Source organism: Notechis scutatus, chromosome 2 (assembly GCF_049901735.1).
Source record: "Notechis scutatus isolate UNSWTSFEM ecotype Mainland chromosome 2, rNotScu1.2, whole genome shotgun sequence".
NCBI classification, from domain to species: domain Eukaryota; kingdom Metazoa; phylum Chordata; class Lepidosauria; order Squamata; family Elapidae; genus Notechis; species Notechis scutatus.
Genome location: NC_142010.1, coordinates 79,242,154 through 79,263,944, shown reverse-complemented (window position 1 = coordinate 79,263,944; position 21,791 = coordinate 79,242,154). Strand labels below are relative to the sequence as shown.

Sequence of the window (21,791 nt, the reverse complement as noted above, 5' to 3'; positions counted from 1 at the left end):
AATATATTGTCTGGGTTAGATATACCCAATATCGTTCTAGATAGAAATGGGAATTTTATTAATATCTAACTTACCAACAAGTTGTTCTGTGTTCTTCATTGCTTTAACATGAGGCAAAGAAAACTATAATTGATGCCATCCCCCTTATTCTAAAAAAGGAATAAAGATATTGATTCTTCTAATTAATTTTGGGAAATGTATTCCAAAAGTATGGTAGTGTTTATTCAGATCAGAATTCATAAGTATTAGAAAAACATCGCTCAGAAGAAGGAGTTGGTGCCCCTCATATTTGATGCAAGAAGTTATAACAGAGCTTCTCTCTTTCTTATGTTCTATAATGGCTTAACTTCTCTTTTTTTGGTCTCCAGCTGCTACTGAATAGGATGGTTCTAAGATTCACACATACCTGATAACTAATTATAGTGGAATCTCAGAAATTCAGCATTACTTCTGAAGTAAGTAATTTCAAGGCTGTAATTGATGATGAAAACTCGTAGGCACGTTTATATGTAAAATCAGACAATCATTTTCTTTTTCAAAGTTTATTACAAATAAGTTAAGAAACATACACACACACACACACAGAGGGAGAGAGAAGAAAATATTTAAAACATTGCTATAAAATAATGCAAGCAAAGTGCAAAACTTTGACTACATGAATTCTAATATAAAAACTACATGAAAATTAATTTGTAATTGAACAAATGCTCTCATTTTCATTATTTGCTGTTCATACATCACCCTTCCTTCCCCCAAAGTTATTATTTAATCACTGATATGAATTAATTTATATGCCATAAATTTGAATGTTCTTGCTGACATTGAGGCTAGCAAAAAGCAGAAGAGAGCCTGAGGTTTATGCAAATACAATACCTACACCTCTATATATATGAAGAAGGGGAGAAGATTGCTGATATCAATTCTACCTTGCCCTTTGGCCTGTCCTGATTCCATCCAATACCTATCTTGAAGATGATGGCATTGCTTTTATTCTGCTAGAAAGGACTGTTGTCCAAGAATTAGATTGTTATGCTCCTTTGCATTGTACATGCACAGAAAGTCCTTTCTCGGATATATAGAAAAGGTTAGAGTGATTATATCTGGTTTGCAAAAACCTGGATTATCATTACATAACAGGAAAGATAAAACTACAAAATCTAATTTCTTGCATCCAGTGGTATCTGGATATTTGCAGCCCAAGTAAGAGATTGATACAAACTGTGGGAAATATTTTTAATGTGACATTAAGAAAGACAAAAATACAATCATTTCTGCAGCATCAGTCATAGAAGCAGGATTCCTAAGCAGAACAGTATAAAAAGACTTTTAATGAACATGCAGAGATGTAGACTGATGAAGCCAGATGCCAAAGGGCTAATGTGTTCCCTGCCTGCTGCTTTTCTTCTGAATTGCCATCCATATTGGAGGAGTTAGATGGAGAAAGGTTTATGCACCACATTCTATATTAATCCTTCCTCAAGCAATTAATCTTAAGGAAAAAACCTTGGCTTCTATTACATGCTTATATGTGTAATGCCTGGTTCCTTGGAAATAAAAGGAGAATAGAGCAGTAGCCATAATATTTTTCCCTTCTGTTTAACCTTGAATAAGTAAGATTTGACATGGTAATTATATAATCTAAAAAGTAGTGCAGTTTTACAATACTATGGAGACATGTCTACAGAATCATTTGCGGTTGGACAGCCTCTAAATTCTATAATAATATGAAATAAATGTGTTTGACTCATAAGGCTAGATAATGCATGCATATTCAACACTCACTGACTGTGGTGGTTATTTGTACTAAATGATCACATAAATATTGAGCCATCAAAAATGAATCACTTCAAGCTACATCTTCATATTAGTTGAGATCAGTTGGTATTATTGCTTTTGTACCAGTTCCCTGCTGAATTGCCAACCACCCTGCCTAAGTTCCTCAACTCAGTCTGAAAGTGGCAGTGGAGCTCCCCAGGCTTTTGATTCTGGGATTCTTCAATCTGCCTTCTTTCGGGTTGGGATCTGAGGTGGTTGAAAGTTCATGGCCATCATTCAGGACTTGACATGGGACAGTGGTCATACCTTATTTGATTTTCTTGTTGGAGCAGTGATGACATGATCTGGAATTGGGAGTGTTCTTGGTGCATCTAATGGTCAGAACACACCATTTGACTATGAGATTGTCTGATGCTGCCCTTTGTCACAGGGAGGCAAAACCTGTTAGGTTGGTCTGCCCCATTGACTGATGGACCCTGATAGCTTCTAGAGGAAGCTGCAGGTTATTCCTGGTGGATCTGCTGCATGATCTGACCGAAGTCTTATCCGCTACTTGGAATGAGAGAGCAGCTGAGGTCTTGGATAAGATTGCATACATGGGACCTCTCTCCTGTCATGGTCCCCACTGCTTCCTGTGGTTGACAGAGAAACTGAAAGAGATTAAATGTGAAAGTAGATGTCCAGACCAATGCTGGAGGACAACAAAGAATGAACTTGACTAAATAGGACAAGAGCCACTATTGAGACTACCTTGTGCCAGTAAGGATAGCAATAGTTTTCTCTTCTTACAACGTCCACAGATAGTCAACCACTGGTCAACCAAGTGACCTTCATCCACCTATGGAATTGGTACTTGAAAGTCTATGCGCAAAATTGTGCAGTGGAATTTGCAGAGAATCTGTCAGGTGAAATTACTTGCATTCATTCCAAGTTGAATGCCAACTTTGGTACCGGTCCAGGGTTAGATGATCTACCAGCGTAGTCTTGTCCAGTTATCTATGTTCAGTTTTGATCTGTTGCATCTGAGGAAGTGGACAGGGTCCTTATGACTGAGATCCACCTGCTGCTTAGATCCATGCATCTCCTGGCTATCCACCAGAGAGAGGTATGTTTGTATTTGGTTGGATCGAAGAAATGGTTCATTCTTCTTTGGGAGAGGAGGTTGTTCCACACATAAACCCCACTTAAGGAGGTATTGGTTTGCCCCATCCTCAAACCATCACTGGATCTTACCATACTGGAGAATTTTCATTTCAAGGCAGTTTCAGTGGGACTTGTATGAAGCAGATTATCTGGATTTCTTTCAGATGGGATTCTGTCTCTGGCAAAGTAAGATGTGATTGATATTTTGTCCTAGAGAATGTAAGGCTACAGACTACAGCTGAGCCCTGGCTACACTAAGTGTCTCTGGGTTTGGGGGCCTTTTGGTTCCAAACAGTAGTGGCATGAATAGGGTTAAAATGTTTGGCCTTTTTTATTGATTTGTTTCTTTAATGAATTTTGATTTCTATTGAATTTAAATCAGTTTGGCAATCTTCTTGCCAAAGAAAAGCACAGAAACACTATTTAAACATACCTCAGTAAAATCAATTACCACAGTTAAGGAGCTGGGTTATTTCACTGAAAACTCACGTTCTGAAAAGAAGTTAATATGCCTATCTCAGGTTGTGCAAATACCTATGATAGGAAGAAAAATAAAGGGAGACTCAGAGTGAAGGTTTAGGTGGAAGAAAATTTATAGTTCATTGGAGAGGAAAAGAGAAAGCAGGACAGAGAACCATATCAAGAGACCGCATTCTCTCCTAGAGTATCTTGATTCATCCATCTGGAGGGCAGCTGATGAGCTATTAGGTCACCCCAAGCACCAAGTTTGCAGGTAAGAAGCTTCTGAATATATTTGGGGATTGGAAATAATATTTAAAAAACAAACAATTGAAAATGTGAGACCCATTTGATTGTAGCTTAGTTCTATTTAGTGGGGGACAGGGGGAGGAATTATAGGGCTATGACCCTGCAGTGTTTTGTATTGTAGTATTTCACCTTCACCTTTTTCTAGCTACATACGTTGGAATGTCATATATTATAGTGTCAATATTATGTTTTCAGTTCTCCCTAATTATGGTTGCCCACACCATGCAAAGAAAAGGGGCTCCGGAAAATATTTCCCAGCATAGACAAAAACATTTTGAGACACTTAACACTGATAACGTGAAATACCGTCCATGAATAATTGTCCAACAAAGAAAAGAGGAGAATGATCATTTTAATTTGTATTTCCTTTTAATTTTAGACAGTTTGCTTGTTCCTTCACCCTAACTTTAATTTTTAATAATATAATACTTACAGAAAATGGCAAGACTAATTAATTCTGACTCCTGTACATTTATGAAGTCTGTTTTCCATCAATGTGTTTTACAGCAAGGGTCCCCAATCCCCAGGCTGCAGCCTACTACCAAGCCATGGGCTTTTTTGGAACTAGGTCACACCTGTAGCAGGCCAGCATGCACACACACACACATACAGCTCAACTTGTGCAAGTCGAGCATGTGTGCACATACGTGCTGGCCCGCTACTTGCACAAGTCAAGCTGCATGTGCATATGCACCAGCCCATCGCTTGCACAAGTCAAACTATGGCCTGGTTCCCTTCTCCCTCCACTAACTGGGCCACCAAGCCGCAAAGATTTGGAACCGCTGTTTTACAGTATACCCGCGGTGGGATTCTACCAGTTCACACCTATTTGCTAGAACCGGTTGTTAACATTCTAAGCAGTTCGGAGAACTGGTTGTTAGAAGAAATTACTGGCCTAATCCTGTAAGGAAGGAAACATTCTGGTGTTGCTTACAGAAACGGCCTCTCCATTAACTCTTATTACATTCTTGGCAGGACTAGACTTCCTGTCTCAGGAACTTCTCTGGAGATTTTTTCCCCTCCTTTGCTGCTTCTTTGCTTGTGTGGAGTGACCATTCAAAGTTACAATGGTACTGAAAAAAGTGACTTACGACTGTTGCAGCATCCCCACAGTCATGAGAGGCCAGGCGAGGAGATGCGTGCCTCGATGTGAGTGATACTGAGTTGGCCACACCCAACCAATAACATGACCACCAAGCCATGTCCACCCAGTTACATGACCATCAAGCCACGCCCACCAACTAAGCCACACCCACAGAACCGGTTGTTAAAAAATTTAAATCCCACCCCTGAGTATACCTGTATACACAGATAAAGAGAGAGATACATATACACACATATATATATATACAAATACACATAGACAGAGACAGAGAGAAACATAGACATGCCAATCATACATTTTTCAAGTAAAAATAATTATATCAAATGCAACAAGTGTGAATTCATAAATGAAAGAAATTAATAGGGTCACTTACTTTTGTATTTAATCCACTTTCATTCAGCAGCCAATCACTCTTAAAACTTTATTTTTTTTTTTATCACACAAACTTCTTAAATAATCCATTAGACTGCATTTTACCCAGTTTCCACTTCTATGTAAAAAAATGGGCAGAAGAATGTTCTTATACATAACAATTTTTCCGTCTTTCAACAAATATTCATTCATTGCAACTGACCACATATTCCCCACTATCCTTTAAGGTATTTGCATTCCTTAAAATTTCACAATTTTTGCAACTTTATTAAACATTCCATAAAGATTCACAAGGTCATGTATTTGATTTTCCTTCCTTGCTTCTTCTATAATTTTCTTATCAAACACAACTACTGTGGTCTTGTAATGTATCAACTTTTATCACTGGAAACCATTCAGATTCTAACTTTGCAACAGTCCTAATACATTTGTCCATAATACATTACAGAATTAAGATGATATCTATACATCCTTGTCTTACTTCCTACTCAGTGTTGAATTATTCACTAAACTTTCCATTTATTGTCATGTAAGGTTTATCTCCTTCATACACTGCTGTTATCACAGTTAACAAACAACTTTCAACTCCATATCATGCAACACATTCCATAGTTCAGATCCTTCACTTTATCATACAATTCTATAAATCAATTAACTTTAATTAAATGTTCTTTTTTATATCCATAATTTTCAGTAAGTTGCTGAAGGGTAAAAATCTAAACTGTACAATCCAAGATAAAGCCACATTACACTCCCCAAATTTTGCCCAGCAGGGTCTTTTCTACTACTTCCTAGATGCATTTTAAAAACCAACCATTGCAGTGTTTGTACTCACCCTCATTTTCTGATAGTGTAAAGAAGTTAGTTAAAGCTAGACTATACATTCAGAATGTATTTTCTAATCTAGAGCTGGATTCAGTCTCCTAACTACTACACCCTTTGTAAGAAGGCATCATAAAGCAACTGATATATGTGAACTTAGAAACAATGTAAGACTATCTAAGACAGTGTTTCTCAACTTTGGCAATTTGAAGATGTGTGGATTTCAAGTCCCAGAATTCTCCAACCAACAAGTGCTGGCTGGGGATTTCTGGGAGTTGAAATCTACACAAGTTGCCAAGGTTGAGAAACACTGGTCTAAGGCATTTTGGAGGACAGATCTCATTTGAAAAAAGTTTTACTACAATTATTTGCCATATTTCTGTCCTGCCATTTTTCTATCCCCAAGAAGAAGAGAATCGACTCTTCTTTCAGCAGACAACTACTCACTTTTATCCCTCATTTTAATCATACGTTGTTTCCAATTTTCTAAAGTTATTTCTATTACTAATATAACAATACAATCTTATGTACCTTTACAGAATCCCTTTTTCAGTTAGATTTTCACCCATTATCTCTAAATAGGTCCTGTTTCTCTATATCTTGCCCCGGTCCTGCAGACAACTACTCACTTGAAGGCTTCTGGTTAAATAAGAACTAGGGTAAAATTTTTTTCTCTTTTAAAAAAATAGCTGTTTTGGTGAAGCAACTTCTCAGATTAGCATAAGGGAAAGATCAACCCTGCCCAAAGATGCCCAAATGCAATTACAAGTTTAGCATGGTGCCTACTTTGGAAACAACTTACTTGTAGGGAAGGTTTGGAACTTCTCAGGCTACAAATCTAAGCTTGTTCAAATTCCCAAGCAGTTCTGCAAGATGGAGTAGCCATCACTGAGGTCAGCATGTTTTATGAAAGGATAAATGTTTAACCAATATTCTGTGTTTAAAAAAAAACTTTAAATTTCCCTTTAAATTTCTGTGATCCAAGCTAAAGAGCTCTGGTGCTGAACTATTTCATCTTAGGGGAGATACTCCATCTTTCTAATCATATTGTTTGCTCTGGGTTTACATTGGTTGCATTTTTTTCAGTTTTCTAATAGCCTTTTATTGACCAGAAGAACTCACAGCTCTTCGGATGAGAAGGTATCTCTAACAATTAGTTAAAGAGAATACATGGGAATACATGGGCAGTTAGGTCAGATATGTAAAGTTGGCTCCCTTAGAGAATAGTGCAAGCTGGTTGTTCCATCTGTTAGATGCTTCAGTTCTCAAGTGTAACTCCTTATCCAAGGCTCTGTACCTCCGAAGGACTTCAGCCATTGCAATTTTTCTGCTCACCCTTCCACTGTCTTTTCTAGATGGAGACATTACTATATCCCACTCATTATTTTCATTCTGTATTACAGTTTCTGTAATATTTGCCTGTATCAATGTTTTCTTCCAATACAGAAAGTGAGAAAGTGTAATTCTGCACTTCGTTTTGCAAAAAGAATCTGGAATCAAATAATTTTACAAGATGAGGAAAAGAGGATAGAAAACACATTTTAAATAATGGCTTATACTTTCCTAAATACATAAATATTAACATGAGCCATGATTGTAAACAAAGCAAAAGATATAAATAAGATAATAACTATAGGATCTGCCCAATCTCTTATAGTATAGTAACTCAAAACACAGAGCCAATTTTTGGTATTGGACTCTAACACATAATGGTTCTTTTTGCTACTACTGATTACTTGCATAAAGTTTCTGTCTAAGTAGGCGCTTTTTGTTTCCTTGTTTTAAGCCAAGTTGGGCTCAGGCAATTCAAACAATATTAAACACCTGAATTTAAAATCTCTTCTCTAAATCATTTATACTGAAGAGGGGAGAGCTTCTAAAACTATGAAGGTAAAATAAGGATGGATTCACTCTTTATTGTGTTGTGGTTTCACAGGTACTTCGTGATGGATAAAACCACTCCAGTACCCAACATGGATCCATCTGTGGCAAACAGCAGTAAGTCACAGTTTGTGCTCTTTGAATCCTGCCAGCCATCTCTCCTTCTATTCCTGTTGCTCGTCATAGCGTATGCTGTGGTCATGCTGGTCGGACTTCTGGGCAACCTTTGCCTAATTGTCATAATCAAAAAACAAAAACAAAGTCAAAATGTGACTACTGTTTTGATTGCCAATCTCTCCATATCTGACATTGTCATTTGCGTCATGTGCATCCCTTTTACTGTTGCCTACACTTGGATGGATTACTGGGTTTTTGGGGAGGCTATGTGTAAAATAACTTCTTTTGCGCAAAGTATGTCTATCTCTGTTTCTACATTTTCACTTGTGTTAATTGCAGTTGAGAGGCATCAGTTAATCGTGAACCCCCGTGGTTGGAAGCCCAATGTTTCACATGCATTCTGGGGAATTGTCTTCATTTGGGCATTTTCTCTAATAATATCCACTCCCTTCTTGATATACTATCAAGTGTCTGATGACCCCCTAAAAAATCTCTCTTCCCACAGCGAGAGCTATGTCAGCAAAATGGTTTGCATTGAGGTGTGGCCATCCATTGAAGGGCAGCTGGGCTTCACCACCACCATGTTAGTTTTCCAATACTTCCTTCCACTAGGGTTCATTTTCATTTGTTACCTAAAAATATTTGTGTGCCTGCAGAGGCGGTACAGTAAAGTGGATAAGGCAAGGGAGAGTAGGAGCAGGCTAAATGAAAGCAGAAGGATTAATGTTATCTTAGTTTCAATTGTTGTGACCTTTGGCGCCTGCTGGTTACCTCTGCACATATTTAACATTGTATTTGACTGGAATTATGAGACCTTGATGCATTGCCACCATAACGTGGTCTTTACCTTGTGCCATTTGATAGCCATGATCTCCACATGTGTCAATCCTGTCTTTTATGGATTCCTCAACAAGAATTTTCAGAAAGATGCAGTTATTGTGCTTCACAGCCTCAGATGCTTTGAATCTCAAAAGTTATACGAGAACATTGCCCTTTCAACTCTGAACACTGATTTGTCCAAGGAATCCCTGAAACTCAGCGGCATACCTGAAAACCTCTGAAGCAGGCAACCTTCCAATCATTTCCATATCTTTCCACTGATCTATGTATTGCGTTGCTGAATTCCTCTTGTGGGCAAGTATGGTTTTGGGGTGATGATGACATCAAAGGCCTAGTACTGTTGTGCTAGAAGCAGACAGTGCCTAAAAGATCTTCCAAATGAATAAAGCAAAAATTAATTATTAATCATAGCAGTTTTAACTCAATTACAAGAGTATCTTTTGGACAAGTGCTGTGTAAAAATTAGTGTTCAGAAAAGGAGGCACCATGTTGCTGGGAAATGATACAGCATTCCTTGTGGTCCATGCCATGCCTCCCATGAGTCTCTTGGACAGCCTCAAACATTTCTTCCAATGAATTAATAGTTTGAGGGGTCCTTGGTGCTCTCTGACCTTGGTTCCTTTCTTGCAGATGTTTCATTACCCAAACTATGTACCATCATCAGTGCTAACACTTTAATGCCTTCACAGACATTCTAAAGAAGAGGCTCACCATCATTATTAGACATTCTTAGGTTATGACTGAGATCAGGCTTTTGTTTTCAGTCATATTCATTTCCAAATGTTGGTGTTTATTTAGATAAGACTGAGGTAGCAGCAACACATACCAGTGCCATAAATACCACCGTGGTATATATTGTGTGTGCCAAGTCCCAGACTTAATTTAACAATTGCATGTTGTTGTCTTGTAGTTAACTGCTAAAGATAAATGCGCTATTATATCTGTACATAGACATGGATCTTTTTACAGGAACCTGTTTTGTAACTAGTATTCTGGTTTTTACTATGGATGCTTCTCACCTTCATTTCTGCTATGACATTTTTCTTTATGGCTCCAAACTTAGATTTAATTTTCTAACTTTCTCTCTTAGTCTGGCGAGGCTTTCAGTTAAAACAAATTAATTCAGGTATCTTCCAGGTTGGCATAGCAGTGTTGAATTTTTGCCTCTAATGAATCCAAAGCATTGCTAACTTAGCTGTTGATAAAAGAGCTTTAATCTAGAAGAGCAAATCTGTTTCCACCCTGCACTTTGCCAGGTACAGTAAAACATTCTCATATGGGAAAATGGTTTTCAGCACATTCATAGCATGACTTGAAATGTGAGAAATTCATACTGAGAACATTTATACTGTAGCATGCTTTAAAAACTGCTGCTTCCAACCTGATCATGTCTTGATGTAGATTAGAATTTGTAGCCAGCACAATTCAAGGCCACTAGGAATTCTGGGAACATATTTGGAAGATATGATTCAGGGGAAAGCCGACTGATCTAGTGATTAAGGTGCCAGGTGAGAAACCAGGAGACCATGACTTCTAGTCCCACCTGAGGCTCAAAGCTCATTTTGAGTGACATTGGACCAGTCACTGTCTCTCAGTCCTAGGAAACCAGCAAGGGCAAACCACTTTTGAAATCTTGCCAAGAAAATTACAGGGAATTGTCCAGGTAACTCCCCAGGAGTCAATGCTGACTCAAAGGGACATACACACAAACCCAGAGACACGAATGGAACAATCTGTTTTAGAATTATACATTTTTTCGATGACAAACTACATAGCGAGGTGCATCCCTGAATAGGAATAGATATATATCTCCTTCTCCCTCCCTTTCTATTTTAGTTTAAACATTCTAGAGGAGAGAATTGGATCAGGGTAGCAGCCAGGGGCGGGGTTCAAATTTTTTAACAACAAGTTCTATGGATGTGGCTAGGTGGGCATGGCCATTTGACTGGGTGGTCGTTGCTTCTTTTTTTTTTTTTTGCAGCAAACGCCCCATTTTTTTTGCCTCCTGGCCCTCAGAGAAGCCTCCTGGGCGGGGGGGGGCGTTTTTGTTCCTAGAAGGCTTCCCTGGGGCCCAGGAAGGCAAAAAACAGAGCATGAGGGACAGTAGCCCCACCCCCTTTTTTCCTGGGCCTCGGGGAAGCCTCTTGGGTGAAGCAGTAAGACAGTGAGGGGGATCCTGATACAGCTGATCATCAGAACAGCTGATCGTCAGGAGGGGGAGGAAAAAAAGAAATACCTTAAGGAGTGACTCAGCAGGGAGAACACAGTCACCGATGTCGGGCATGCGGTAATGTCACGTATGTTCGATTAGGACTGACTGGGAGGGGAGGGAAGGGGTGGGTGGAGAAGGGTGGGGCCAGCCAGGGGCATGATTTGCCGGTTCTCCGAACTGCGCAGAATCATAACAACCAGTTCTATTGAACCGGTCCGAACTAATAGAATCCCACACCTGGTAGCTGCTCTTCATAATAGGAAAAGTTCTATTTGCAGCTGCAAAGGGGATGATTCGTAGAAGGGGATAAGCCCAAGGCCACCCCCCACCCCCCCTTTCCATATGTGTAAATTGGCTGGAATGATTTACACTGGCTAATGTTTTTTTTAAAAAACCACTCAGTTATGTTAGGCACATTATCCTTCAGGATTGAAGTTTGGGAACATCAGTGTTATTCTGAGCTTTATTTTGTAATAAACTTAATTTTTTTCTATAATATTTCAATATATTCATTGACCTGTATTGTTGCTTTTCTGCTAATATGGTTAGCAAGATTTTGTTTTGTTCATGTTTTAGACTTTGCAGAGTTTATTGCACAAATGCTTGTTATTTACAATATATTAAGGTTATCTTCAAATGACATATCTTTTGCTGAAGTTTCATACATCCCCTTGAAATTAGGAATGAGAAAAATTCATGAGGAATGATACAGAATGTTAAATTTTGATCCAGGGGGGAAAATTGCAGAATGAATAATATATATATTTGAGATCCAAATGAAATCAGTATTATTATGAGAATCAGCTCTCTGTCTCATTCAACCTTATTTATTAAGAAAACAAGGAGACATCTTTCACTATAATGAGGCAGCAACCATTTTTGTGGCAAAGAATATTAGCATGGAAAGTTCCCATTCTCTTTATTTATAGTCATACAACAGCATGAAACATCCATACCTAATTGTGACTAAATATTTCTCTTTACAGTGACTGTTTTATACATAAAGCATTGCAGGACCTTTTATCAGTCTGATTGTATAGCTTACTAAACTATGTAATCTGTTATAATGCATGGAAATATATACTTTGAAATGCCATTCATGTAAAATCAAATAAGAATTGCCAAGCATGTAGCCAGTTCAAACTTTTCATAAAATATGAAACATTAGAAACACTTTTTCCCCCTAGAAATACAGCCAAAACCAACATTTCAGTAGGAGCCAGGAAATGTTAGCGGCCAAACATTTTATCCCTTTTGAGGATGTGGCAGGGCTTAGATTTATTTATTTTCAATTTGTAAGTGCTAATTCTACACTGTAGCTAGCTCTACTTTTATTTATTAATACAGAAAAGGATGTACCTCAAAACTAACCATTTTGCTACTGAATAGCAGTGGAATAATCTAGAATCTCTGGATGTTCTTCCAGATTTGATCTGGGAAACCATGTGAACAACAGAGTAGCTGGCCAACTCTCTTTTAATCAGTGTATTTTTTTAAAAAAAGTCTAAAACTGTCTTAGTCTGATTTGTGCAGGGAGCTAACCAAGGTGCCAAGAAAAAAAAAACTGAAATTAGTTTCCTAGGCAGATATTTTCTTTACAGTGCACACTTGTGTATGTTTACTCAAAAGTAAATACTGCTATGTTCAGTGATCTGGGAAGGAGCCACATGGCATGCAGACAAGCAGACTGTGCTCAGTGCTTTTCTGGACAATGCAGCGGCTTTGCCTCAAAGAAACAGCTGCTGTGCATTTACAGTATTTCAGTAACATCAGCCTTTCTGCTTTGGTGAACATTGAGAGTGGCTAACAAAAATTTAAAACACAAACAGTATTTAAAAAAAGTTTTAAAGACTGATTAAAATTAGCATAGAAGAAATGTCCCCCAGAGCCAACAATTAACAGCTAATGAAAAATATGCACCATTATCTTTTCTCCAATGATGAGAAAAAGAGAGAGATTATAATGTGACTTTTCCAAGAATGGATTCCCCCACCTGGGAGGAACGCAGGATAAGATGATATCATCATGCAAAACCTTTGAGAGCAGGGGAATCTTTAGAGGGGATACTCCCACCACAGGTAGCACCAGATGCCAGTTCAAGACACTTTTGGGGGGAGGCAGCGGGGCACACAGAGGAAGATTTCAAAATCAAGATGTTGTGTAATCATGCACAAAAGCCACTTTGTATGAACAAACCAGCACAACCCTTCTGCTCAGTTTCTTCATTTTTTCCCAGTGCGGTGGAGTGGGGATGCTTTGCTTGATGCTTCATTTAAGATAAGTGGTCCTTTGAAACTTGCCCCAACATACAGTGGGATTTGCTTCCAATTAAACAAGAAAATTGCATGGGATTTGTCCAGGAATTTGCTTCCCCTCCCACCCCCCATATGTTTCCTGCATGACTACTTGTTCTGAAGTGGAGGTGTTTCAAAAATTGCTTGTGATATGCAGAATGGCAATAACTGGGGATGGGAGGGAGGGAGAAAGGGAGCAATTTAAAGAAAACAGTCCAGGGAACTGGAAGCCTGGAGCTTGAGCTGTACAGAAATACTTACCTGCGTGTTTCAAGAAAGTAAAAAAAAAATTCACAAGGAAGGAGAAATTGGCATCAAGCCTACTCAACCTTGAAAGGGAAGCTTCATTGTTTGCCAGTTCAGAAATAGCTGAGGGCCTTTCTTTGAGAATGATTGATAGCTAGACATTGGGGAAAAATGCATTTGAAGCCAGTTTATTTGGTCAGTAATGACCCCAAAGTGATTTTCCTTTCAGAGGATATACCCAATCTGTCTGGTGGATGCTGAAAAAAAGGATCCTTGACAGATTTCAGATTGCAGGATTTATTTGCTATATATATAGAATATCATTTTGAAGCATTTAATTGTTGTGTTGAGACATAGGGATCAAGGTATACATCAATTTGGTGTTGACAAGCCAACAAGTTATTACAAGAATATTAAAGATTATTCCCCTTCCCTCCTCCCTATGTCAGATTTGAAGTAAGGTTCTAAGCCCTTTAAAATATTTAATTTTCTCTTTTTTTATGCCAAAATGTCCCAAATAAAACAGAGAACTTCTATCTATAAAGGAGTTGGCTGATTCTACAGGCAAATTCAGCAATCAAGAAGTCAACCCAATTGCTTCTAAGTGCCCTCTTCAGCTTAAAGGTTTTGGCCCCATGAGCAACCATAGAAAAGATGATATAGTTCAGGAACTCCTGTCATGTGAGTTTTAATTAGAAAGGCCCCAACCTCCTCTTGGTCATTTAAGTAAGGTTCTAAGCCCTTTAAATCCCCCCCCCCCCCACCCAAAAAAAAACCCCCCAACTGTGCTCTGGAGCCTGGCATGCTAAATGTGCCAAGGGCTCCATTTCTGGCTTTACTCTTAACTGGCCACGTAAATACACAGTGTGGGGCCACCTTTGATGCTGAAGTGGGCCCTTAGAAGCAGTCGATTTGATTTCTGCTGTGTATATTTATTGTGAATGTTTTTATTGTTTTTTAAATGTTTTTATTATTTTAATTTTTGTATAAGTTTTGAATTTTAAGCCACCCAGAGTCATTGATTGAGATGGGCAGCTACAGAAATTTAATAAATAAATAAAAATAAAAACTAAAACAGTAAGGTAAATAACTAAAGCACATTTGGAAGCTTACACTGTAGTATAGTGAGATGTAAAGGAGCTAATTTTCTTGCACACAATGAATTCTCAACTCATGCTCTGCAAGGATGAGAAGAGGAAGACCTACTGGTATTTCTGCCTTCTCCTCCCTGAGTTCTATTACAAAGACCTCAAAATGTTTGTTAGAACACTTTGAACGGCTTACAGATAAAATCTCTTTTAATTTGGCATGTCTAGATGCCATTTTTGACACTGGGTCAGATTCTTTTTATATAATTAGCCTGAGTGAATTTCAATTCCAGTACTCTATGGCACAGACAAGCTACTTGGAGTCACATGTTCCACAACTTCTCCTTTAGATCCTTGTCCACCTGCTCATCATGTAACAATAGTCTGCAACTTAAAGCAGCATTCACCATGATTGTGTCTTGGGGTGATGCAACTATCTTCTATAGATGGTTTTGGTTTAAAAGCCTATAAATGGATACCACATGCACATTCCCAAGCTCTCCAGTACAGCTTTTGCTTTCAAATCCAATGTGCTGTCCAGATCTATATCATATCTTCATCTAAGTTTTTTTCTTCAGTCATTGACCTGCACACATTTTTTTTCTCATTCCTCAATCCACAGTCTTTTTCATTCCATATGTCATCAAACTTAATATTTCCTATTACTGTAGTGTTGTATGGCACTTTGTAAGAAAATACTTTACACTCTGTTCCAGACTGCTTACATTTCCTCTTTTCTGGCATCCGTTTTCCATTTATTCACTCTCTTGGGAGATTATTTTCCAACAGCTTTGTCTTTTCTCTTCCTGAAATATTCTGCTTTCATGCTAGTTCCTTTCACTTCTTCATTGTTTCTTCTTTGTCTACTTTTCCCCATGCCTATTTCTCACATTACTGAATAATGCGGTTTGTTCCCACATTGAGAACTTCTCATGAACCACATATCCTGTACTCATTCTTTCAATCTTTCATCAAATCAGCAAATAAATCTCCCACCTGACTGCTGTGGCTGATTATTTTTCTAGAAAGCATTTCAGATATGCAATCTCACCATTGATTTTATTGGATCTAAATGTGTTCATATGTTAGCTGCTGACTGCTTCATTTTATTTTGTGTATTATGGATGTTTAACTGATTTCCTTATATTGTCATTTTTATTTTGTTTATTATAATGTGGACATTTTACTGTACTGTTTGTATAGACTGTAAATCACTTAAGGTTTCCTCAGTTGTGACAACTGTAAGTCAAAATTTAAAAATAAATATTCTGAAAACAAACTTGTAGCCTCTATTTTCATATGGTCTCATAACAATCTCAATTAAACTAATTCATATTTCCTGATACACATTTTTAGCCCCTTTGCTCATGGTTAATCCCACATCTTGACTTCAATCTATTCCACAAGATTAGCCTACCTTCATTCAGGTTTTATAGCATTACTATAAATATTATTATTTATAGCAATGATAACTATTTTATCCCTTAAAAAAAAAAACTTTATCCATAGGTTGAAAATCAATTTTTAAAAAAATCCTTGATTTTCATCTGCTTTAAATATGATTATGTGCCACCAAGTTGGTAACAGTTTTTAGCGACCATGTAGATAGATTTCTTCATAATTTTATAATAGACTACATCTTACCTTACAGTATCTTCAATTGACCTGGCTGCACGTGTATATTTTGAAAAAATAATATTGTGATACATCTATATCTATATACAGCTATATCTGCGTATTTTCTTGAATTTTTTTTATAATTTGCTTCAAGGCAAAAAAAACTTACTGTAGTTTCAGTGACATTTTTGCTATTAGATGAGTTTCACACATAACACATTTTAACAAGTGAAAGAAAGCATCCTGGATTACCAGTCTCACTTGTATCCATGCCACATGATGACACAATACCAGGTAGTTATGTCACATATTTCACCAGTGTATTACAAGCCCCACCAAAACTCATTTTAAGTCCAAGCATGTTCATACAGTAGTATTATCTGTAGTTAGGGGATTCCAAACTAGGAGGAGAAATAATTTAAAAATTATTTGGCAGACCTCATTTTCCAACGGTTCCCCAGTGAAAAATAACCAGAATAGACTGCTACCAACCAAGCTGAGCCTCTTGATACTAGACCCAAATCTGTCCAGATGAGTGGTTCTTCGCCTTTCTACTAAGACCTTTCTCCCTTTGGCTCAGACCTAGGAATTTTTTAAAAATGATACTTAGGATCTTTCTAGCTAAAATTCAGAAAAATGCAGAACTTCGGAAATCTTAACAAAATCCTGAAACACCACAACTTGTTGGTGTTTCTTGAACATAGAGAAGGTTTTAATGGAAACTTCCCTTTGAAAACCAAAAAGTCAAATGTACAGATATTTTTTAAAAAAGAAAGTGAATACAGTTAGCCTAGCTTAACTGGCCACATATTAATCCTTGGGTAAAGCTTTTGGATTTGGATACATTTCATTGCAGAGAGGAGGGTTGGAATTGTATCATCTGGGCCTCCTGCTTAGATGTGTATAGGAAAGCTTTTGTTCCTCCTTCCTTCTTTCCTGAGCATTTATCCCCAAACTGTGTAGCTTATGAGGGAACAAGGGGAAGCTAAGTTCCCGAGGAAGACTGGCTATTCCTTTGCTCGGTCAAAGACAGTCTTCCATATAAATATCTTGATTCTAGACAAAAATCATAAATTGTTTGAAACCTTTCTAATGATTCTTGGTGGAATTATAAAGGCATAGGCTGTTTTCCACCAGTTTTACCATTGTATGATGGATTACACAGGAGAAGTTCTCTCAATAAACAAAAACTGTTATTCCCCTCCCCCCAAGATTATATCTAATAAAAACAGTTGTGGTTTTATTTCAAATTTGAATTTCAAGATTTTCTGCTTTGTATTGCTGTATGTATGTCTTTCCATAATTTTTCTTCAACACTGGAAGAAAGACATAAAGTAAATCTAACAATATCTGACTGGAACGTAAGTCTGGAGAATAGGCAGTGATGGCAAAGCTAGTGGTATATTTACACAGTAGAAGTTTAACCAAATTTAAACAAGAATGTTCTCACACATGCAACACAGCAGGTAGCGTTATAAACAGAGATAGAAAGAGAGGTGTGTTCCTGGTCAATCAGATCAAAAAATATAGTTAAAAAACTGCTAATCTTAAAAGCGGGGTACACAATACATAAAGACCTTTCCTAGCTTCCTTCAAGTATTTATTATAGCTACCCCAGGTACTTCTTTTGCGATAAGAAGCTTAGAGATCTAGCATTCTTGTAACCAAATTCTTTATACTGCACAGTTTGTTGCTAACTGGACATGTCAAATTACTTCAGCCCCATGATTTGCATGAAGGGAGATGAAGTGGTATCATTCAAAAGGTAAGTCAAATTTTCAACTTTTCTCAATATTGTACATGAGCACCATAGAAACTCCACCAGTTCATAATAGATGAAATTAATCATAATACCAACACAATTGATTATAAGTTTTTGAGTGTCAACCACTGCATTTCGCTGAAAATAATTCCAGACAGGTACTCTCAACATTTCTGGAAACCTCTCAACCACCATCTGGTGTATCATCTTAATGGATCTCCTACTACCTGAAGAGATTGATAGCTCTAATTAATCCTGGTCATGAGGAAGTGATATGTACCCCAAAACAAGGTAATAACTCATCTTTTCCAAGGTCAAAATCAGATTTAAAGGGAAGTTAGCCCTATGAGGTGGCCCATTTTGACCTGAAGAAGCCCATGGCTGTTGTTGGGACCATGAACTCTTATTTTTCATCCTACGGAGAAGATACTAGCAGTCTGGGAAAATTCACCACCACTCTTGTAATGAAATCAAGCACTCAAAGGTGCTATCATGCAGGTAGGAAGACAATACACTAAGAGCACCCCCAATTTGTCACACCATCTCCTTGTTTTTATTGTGACTTATGCTATCACAACTCATGCCAGCTAATTTTATTTCTTGTGGGCCTGATGGTACAAATCCCAAATTTTCTCAGATGTCTGCCTAAATATGCCAGAGTTTCATTCAGCTATGTCAGTATCTCAGCATGTTATTTTGACACCATAATCTTCATGAAGGCTGTTTTCCCTTTATCTCTCGTTTTAGTGTCCCCATGGGAACTTTGGAGGTGATAGCTGTGCTGCAGTATGACTCAAACTAAAGACAAAAGCCCTTATTAAATTATGACTGATGGCTTCAAAGCTATCAGATTCCAGCTGTGGGCAAAAGATATATAAATCAGCCACAAATGTAATCAGTTGTGTGTCTGTACCTGACAGAAAGAAGAAAACAGATGGAAAACAAAGGCAAACCTGAAAGCTTAACCTCTAAAAATAAAGTTGCTTTTATTTTTAGCCTAACATATGTTGGAGTATAAATAATGTTTGCCTGGGTTGGAAGCCATCTAAGGATTGATATAATTTTGTTGCACTCACTAACTTTCTGAGTTGCTGCAAAACAGCTCTAGAAGTCTTTCCTTCCAGACAAGTTATTTTTTACCAAAACTCCACAAGAACTGCTTCTGTCACAAGTGGTACAAGAACAGTAAGGGCTGATCTGCACATTACAATAGATATTGCAATGCAGAGGTGGTATTCAGCTGGTTCTGACCAGTTCTGGAGAACTGTTAGTGGAAATTTTGAGTAGTTCGGAGAACCGGCAAATACCACCTCTGACTGGAGATTTTACAGTATCCTTCCCTTGCCACACCCACCAAGCCAATCCCACAGAACTGGTAGGAAAAAAAATTGAATCCCACCACTGTTGCAATGGCAACAGTATGAAAATGGAGTCACTCCAGATACAGCAAAAACTACTTTGGGGACAAAGAAAACAATTCCTGAAAAAGTGTAAAAAGCACAGGAGACATTACATTATTTCCATATAAGTTTCCATTAAACAATTGTTGACTTTAATTTCTGAGGTGCATTTATTATTAAAGGCAATGTAGAGACTTGTTGCAGTTTACTGATAAATTCTTGCAGCAAAGCTATATACATACTTTTTTTGGAAGAATGCCTCATTGAACAGAATAGGATTTTTTTTCTGAATACATTCTCACAGGATTATCTCATTAATGTACAAGCGTATGGATTCAACAGCAACCTCATTAAGACAACCTCATTAAGCGTTGTCCAGGTTGTTGCTAGCTCAAAAGCACCCCAGTAGTGATAACATAGCTAAATTGTTAATACATTTTTTTCTTTATTGAGACTTATGCAATAATAACTCACAGCTGAAGTGACTTCTGATAAATTCCCTTTTATACTTTTTTCCAATTAATTCATATCTGAATTAATCCTTCACATCTAACTGATAGTCATGAATTCTTCTGTTGGACATTTCTAAGCTAGATAATAAAGATAAAATCATCAGGCTGCACGGTTTCCTGTTATTTGTTTTTACAACTTTTTCTCCGTTACTGGAAATCTGCTTTAGTAAACACAACATTACTTATTTGCTTAATTAATTCAAAACTCTGGCTATTAAGGTTCTTCTTAGCTCTGGTTTCATTTGATTGATACCACCAGACACCAGAAGCTTTCTATCAAAAACAGAAGAGAAGAGAAAAACAGAGTTGGAAGGGACCTTGGAGGTCTTCTAATCCAACCCCCTGCTCAAGCAAGAGACCCTATACCATTTCAGACAAACAGTTTTTCTTAAAAACCTCCAGTGATACAGCACCCGCAACTTCTGAAGTCAAGCCATTCCACTGATTAATTGTTCTCACTGTCAGGAAATGTCTCCTCAGTTCTAAGTTGGTTCCCTCCTTCATTATTTTCCATCCATTGCTTTTTGATTTGCCTTCTGGTGCTTTGGGAAATTGTTTGACCCCCTTTTCTTTGTGGTGGCCCTTCAAATATTGGAACGCTGTTATCAGGTCATCGTTAGTCCTTTTCACTAGACTAGAAATACACAATTCCTGTAAACATTCTTCATATGTTTTAGCCTCTACCCTCCTAATCATCTTTGTTGCTCTTCTCCTCACTTTTTCTAGAGTCTCAACATCGCTTTTACCAAAAGATTGTGGTGACCAAAATTGGATGCAGTATTCCAAGTGTGATCTTACCAAGGCATTACAAAGCAGTACTAACACAGCATTTGATCTTGATTCCATCCCTGTTAATGCAGCCTAGGATTGCATTGGCTTTTTTGGTGGCTGCAGTAACTGCTGGCTCATATTTAAGTGACTGTCCACTAGGACTCCAAGATCCCTCTCGCGGTTACTGCTATTGAGCTAAATTTCACCAAATATGTACTGCACATTTGGTTTTTCTTGCCTAAGAGTAAAATCCTACTTTTCTTGCCATTGAATTTCATTTTGCTAGATAGGGCCCAGGTTTCAAGTCTATTGAGATCCATCTGGATCTTGAGCCGATCTTCTGGGGTATTGGTTATTCTTGCCAGTTTGGTATTGTCTGCCAATTTTATGAGTTCTCCTACTTATTCTCTTATCTAAATTGTTGACAAAGATATTGAAGAGTACTGGGCCTAAAACAGAACCTGAAGGTACCCCCCTGCTTATTTCTTTCCATGTAGATGTACTGTAGTTCAATTAAAGACTACCTTTGAGTGCAGTTTGTCAGCCATCTGGTGGTAATGCTGCCTATCCCACATTTTTCTAGGTTACCAAAGAAGTAGGTTGTGGTCAAATGCCTTACTGAAATACAACTACACTACGTCCACAGCATTTCACTGGTCCACTAATTTAATCACTTTGTCAAAGAAATAAGATATGTTTGGCATGATCTGTTTTTGACAAACACAGGTTGATTTCAACTTTCCTTGCCTCTAGGGTGTTTGCAGATCTGTTATTTGATTATCTTTTCAAGGTTCTTTGTAGGTATTACTGTCAGCCTAATTGGTCTGTGTTTTCCTGATTTGTTTTTCTCCTTTTTTCAAGATGGGAATCACACCAGCTATTTTCCAGGCTTCTGGTAGTTCCCCAGTGTTCTAGGATCTTTGGAAGATATGGTTCAATGGGTCCAAGATCACATCTGCCAGCTCTTTCAGAATTCTGGGACATAACTCATCAGGACTTGGTGACTGGAACTCATCTAGAATGGACCAGCTGGCCGGCAGGAAGCACACGTGTATGCACAGCAGA

At 37.8% G+C, this 21,791-nt stretch overlaps 1 protein-coding gene and 1 pseudogene across 1 annotated transcript; both read left to right on the top strand.

The window, feature by feature from the left end:
- Positions 1-7,928: 7,928 nt before the first annotated feature.
- On the top strand, positions 7,929-9,178 carry LOC113423850 (neuropeptide Y receptor type 6-like). The gene has a single exon (XM_026685417.2). It carries the CDS (start codon positions 7,933-7,935, stop codon positions 9,043-9,045), a length of 1,113 nt encoding a protein of 370 aa, XP_026541202.1. The 5' UTR covers positions 7,929-7,932; the 3' UTR covers positions 9,046-9,178.
- Positions 9,179-18,438: 9,260 nt separating this feature from the next.
- LOC148132097 (uncharacterized) lies at positions 18,439-21,234 on the top strand (annotated as a pseudogene).
- The last annotated feature ends 557 nt before the right edge of the window (positions 21,235-21,791 follow it).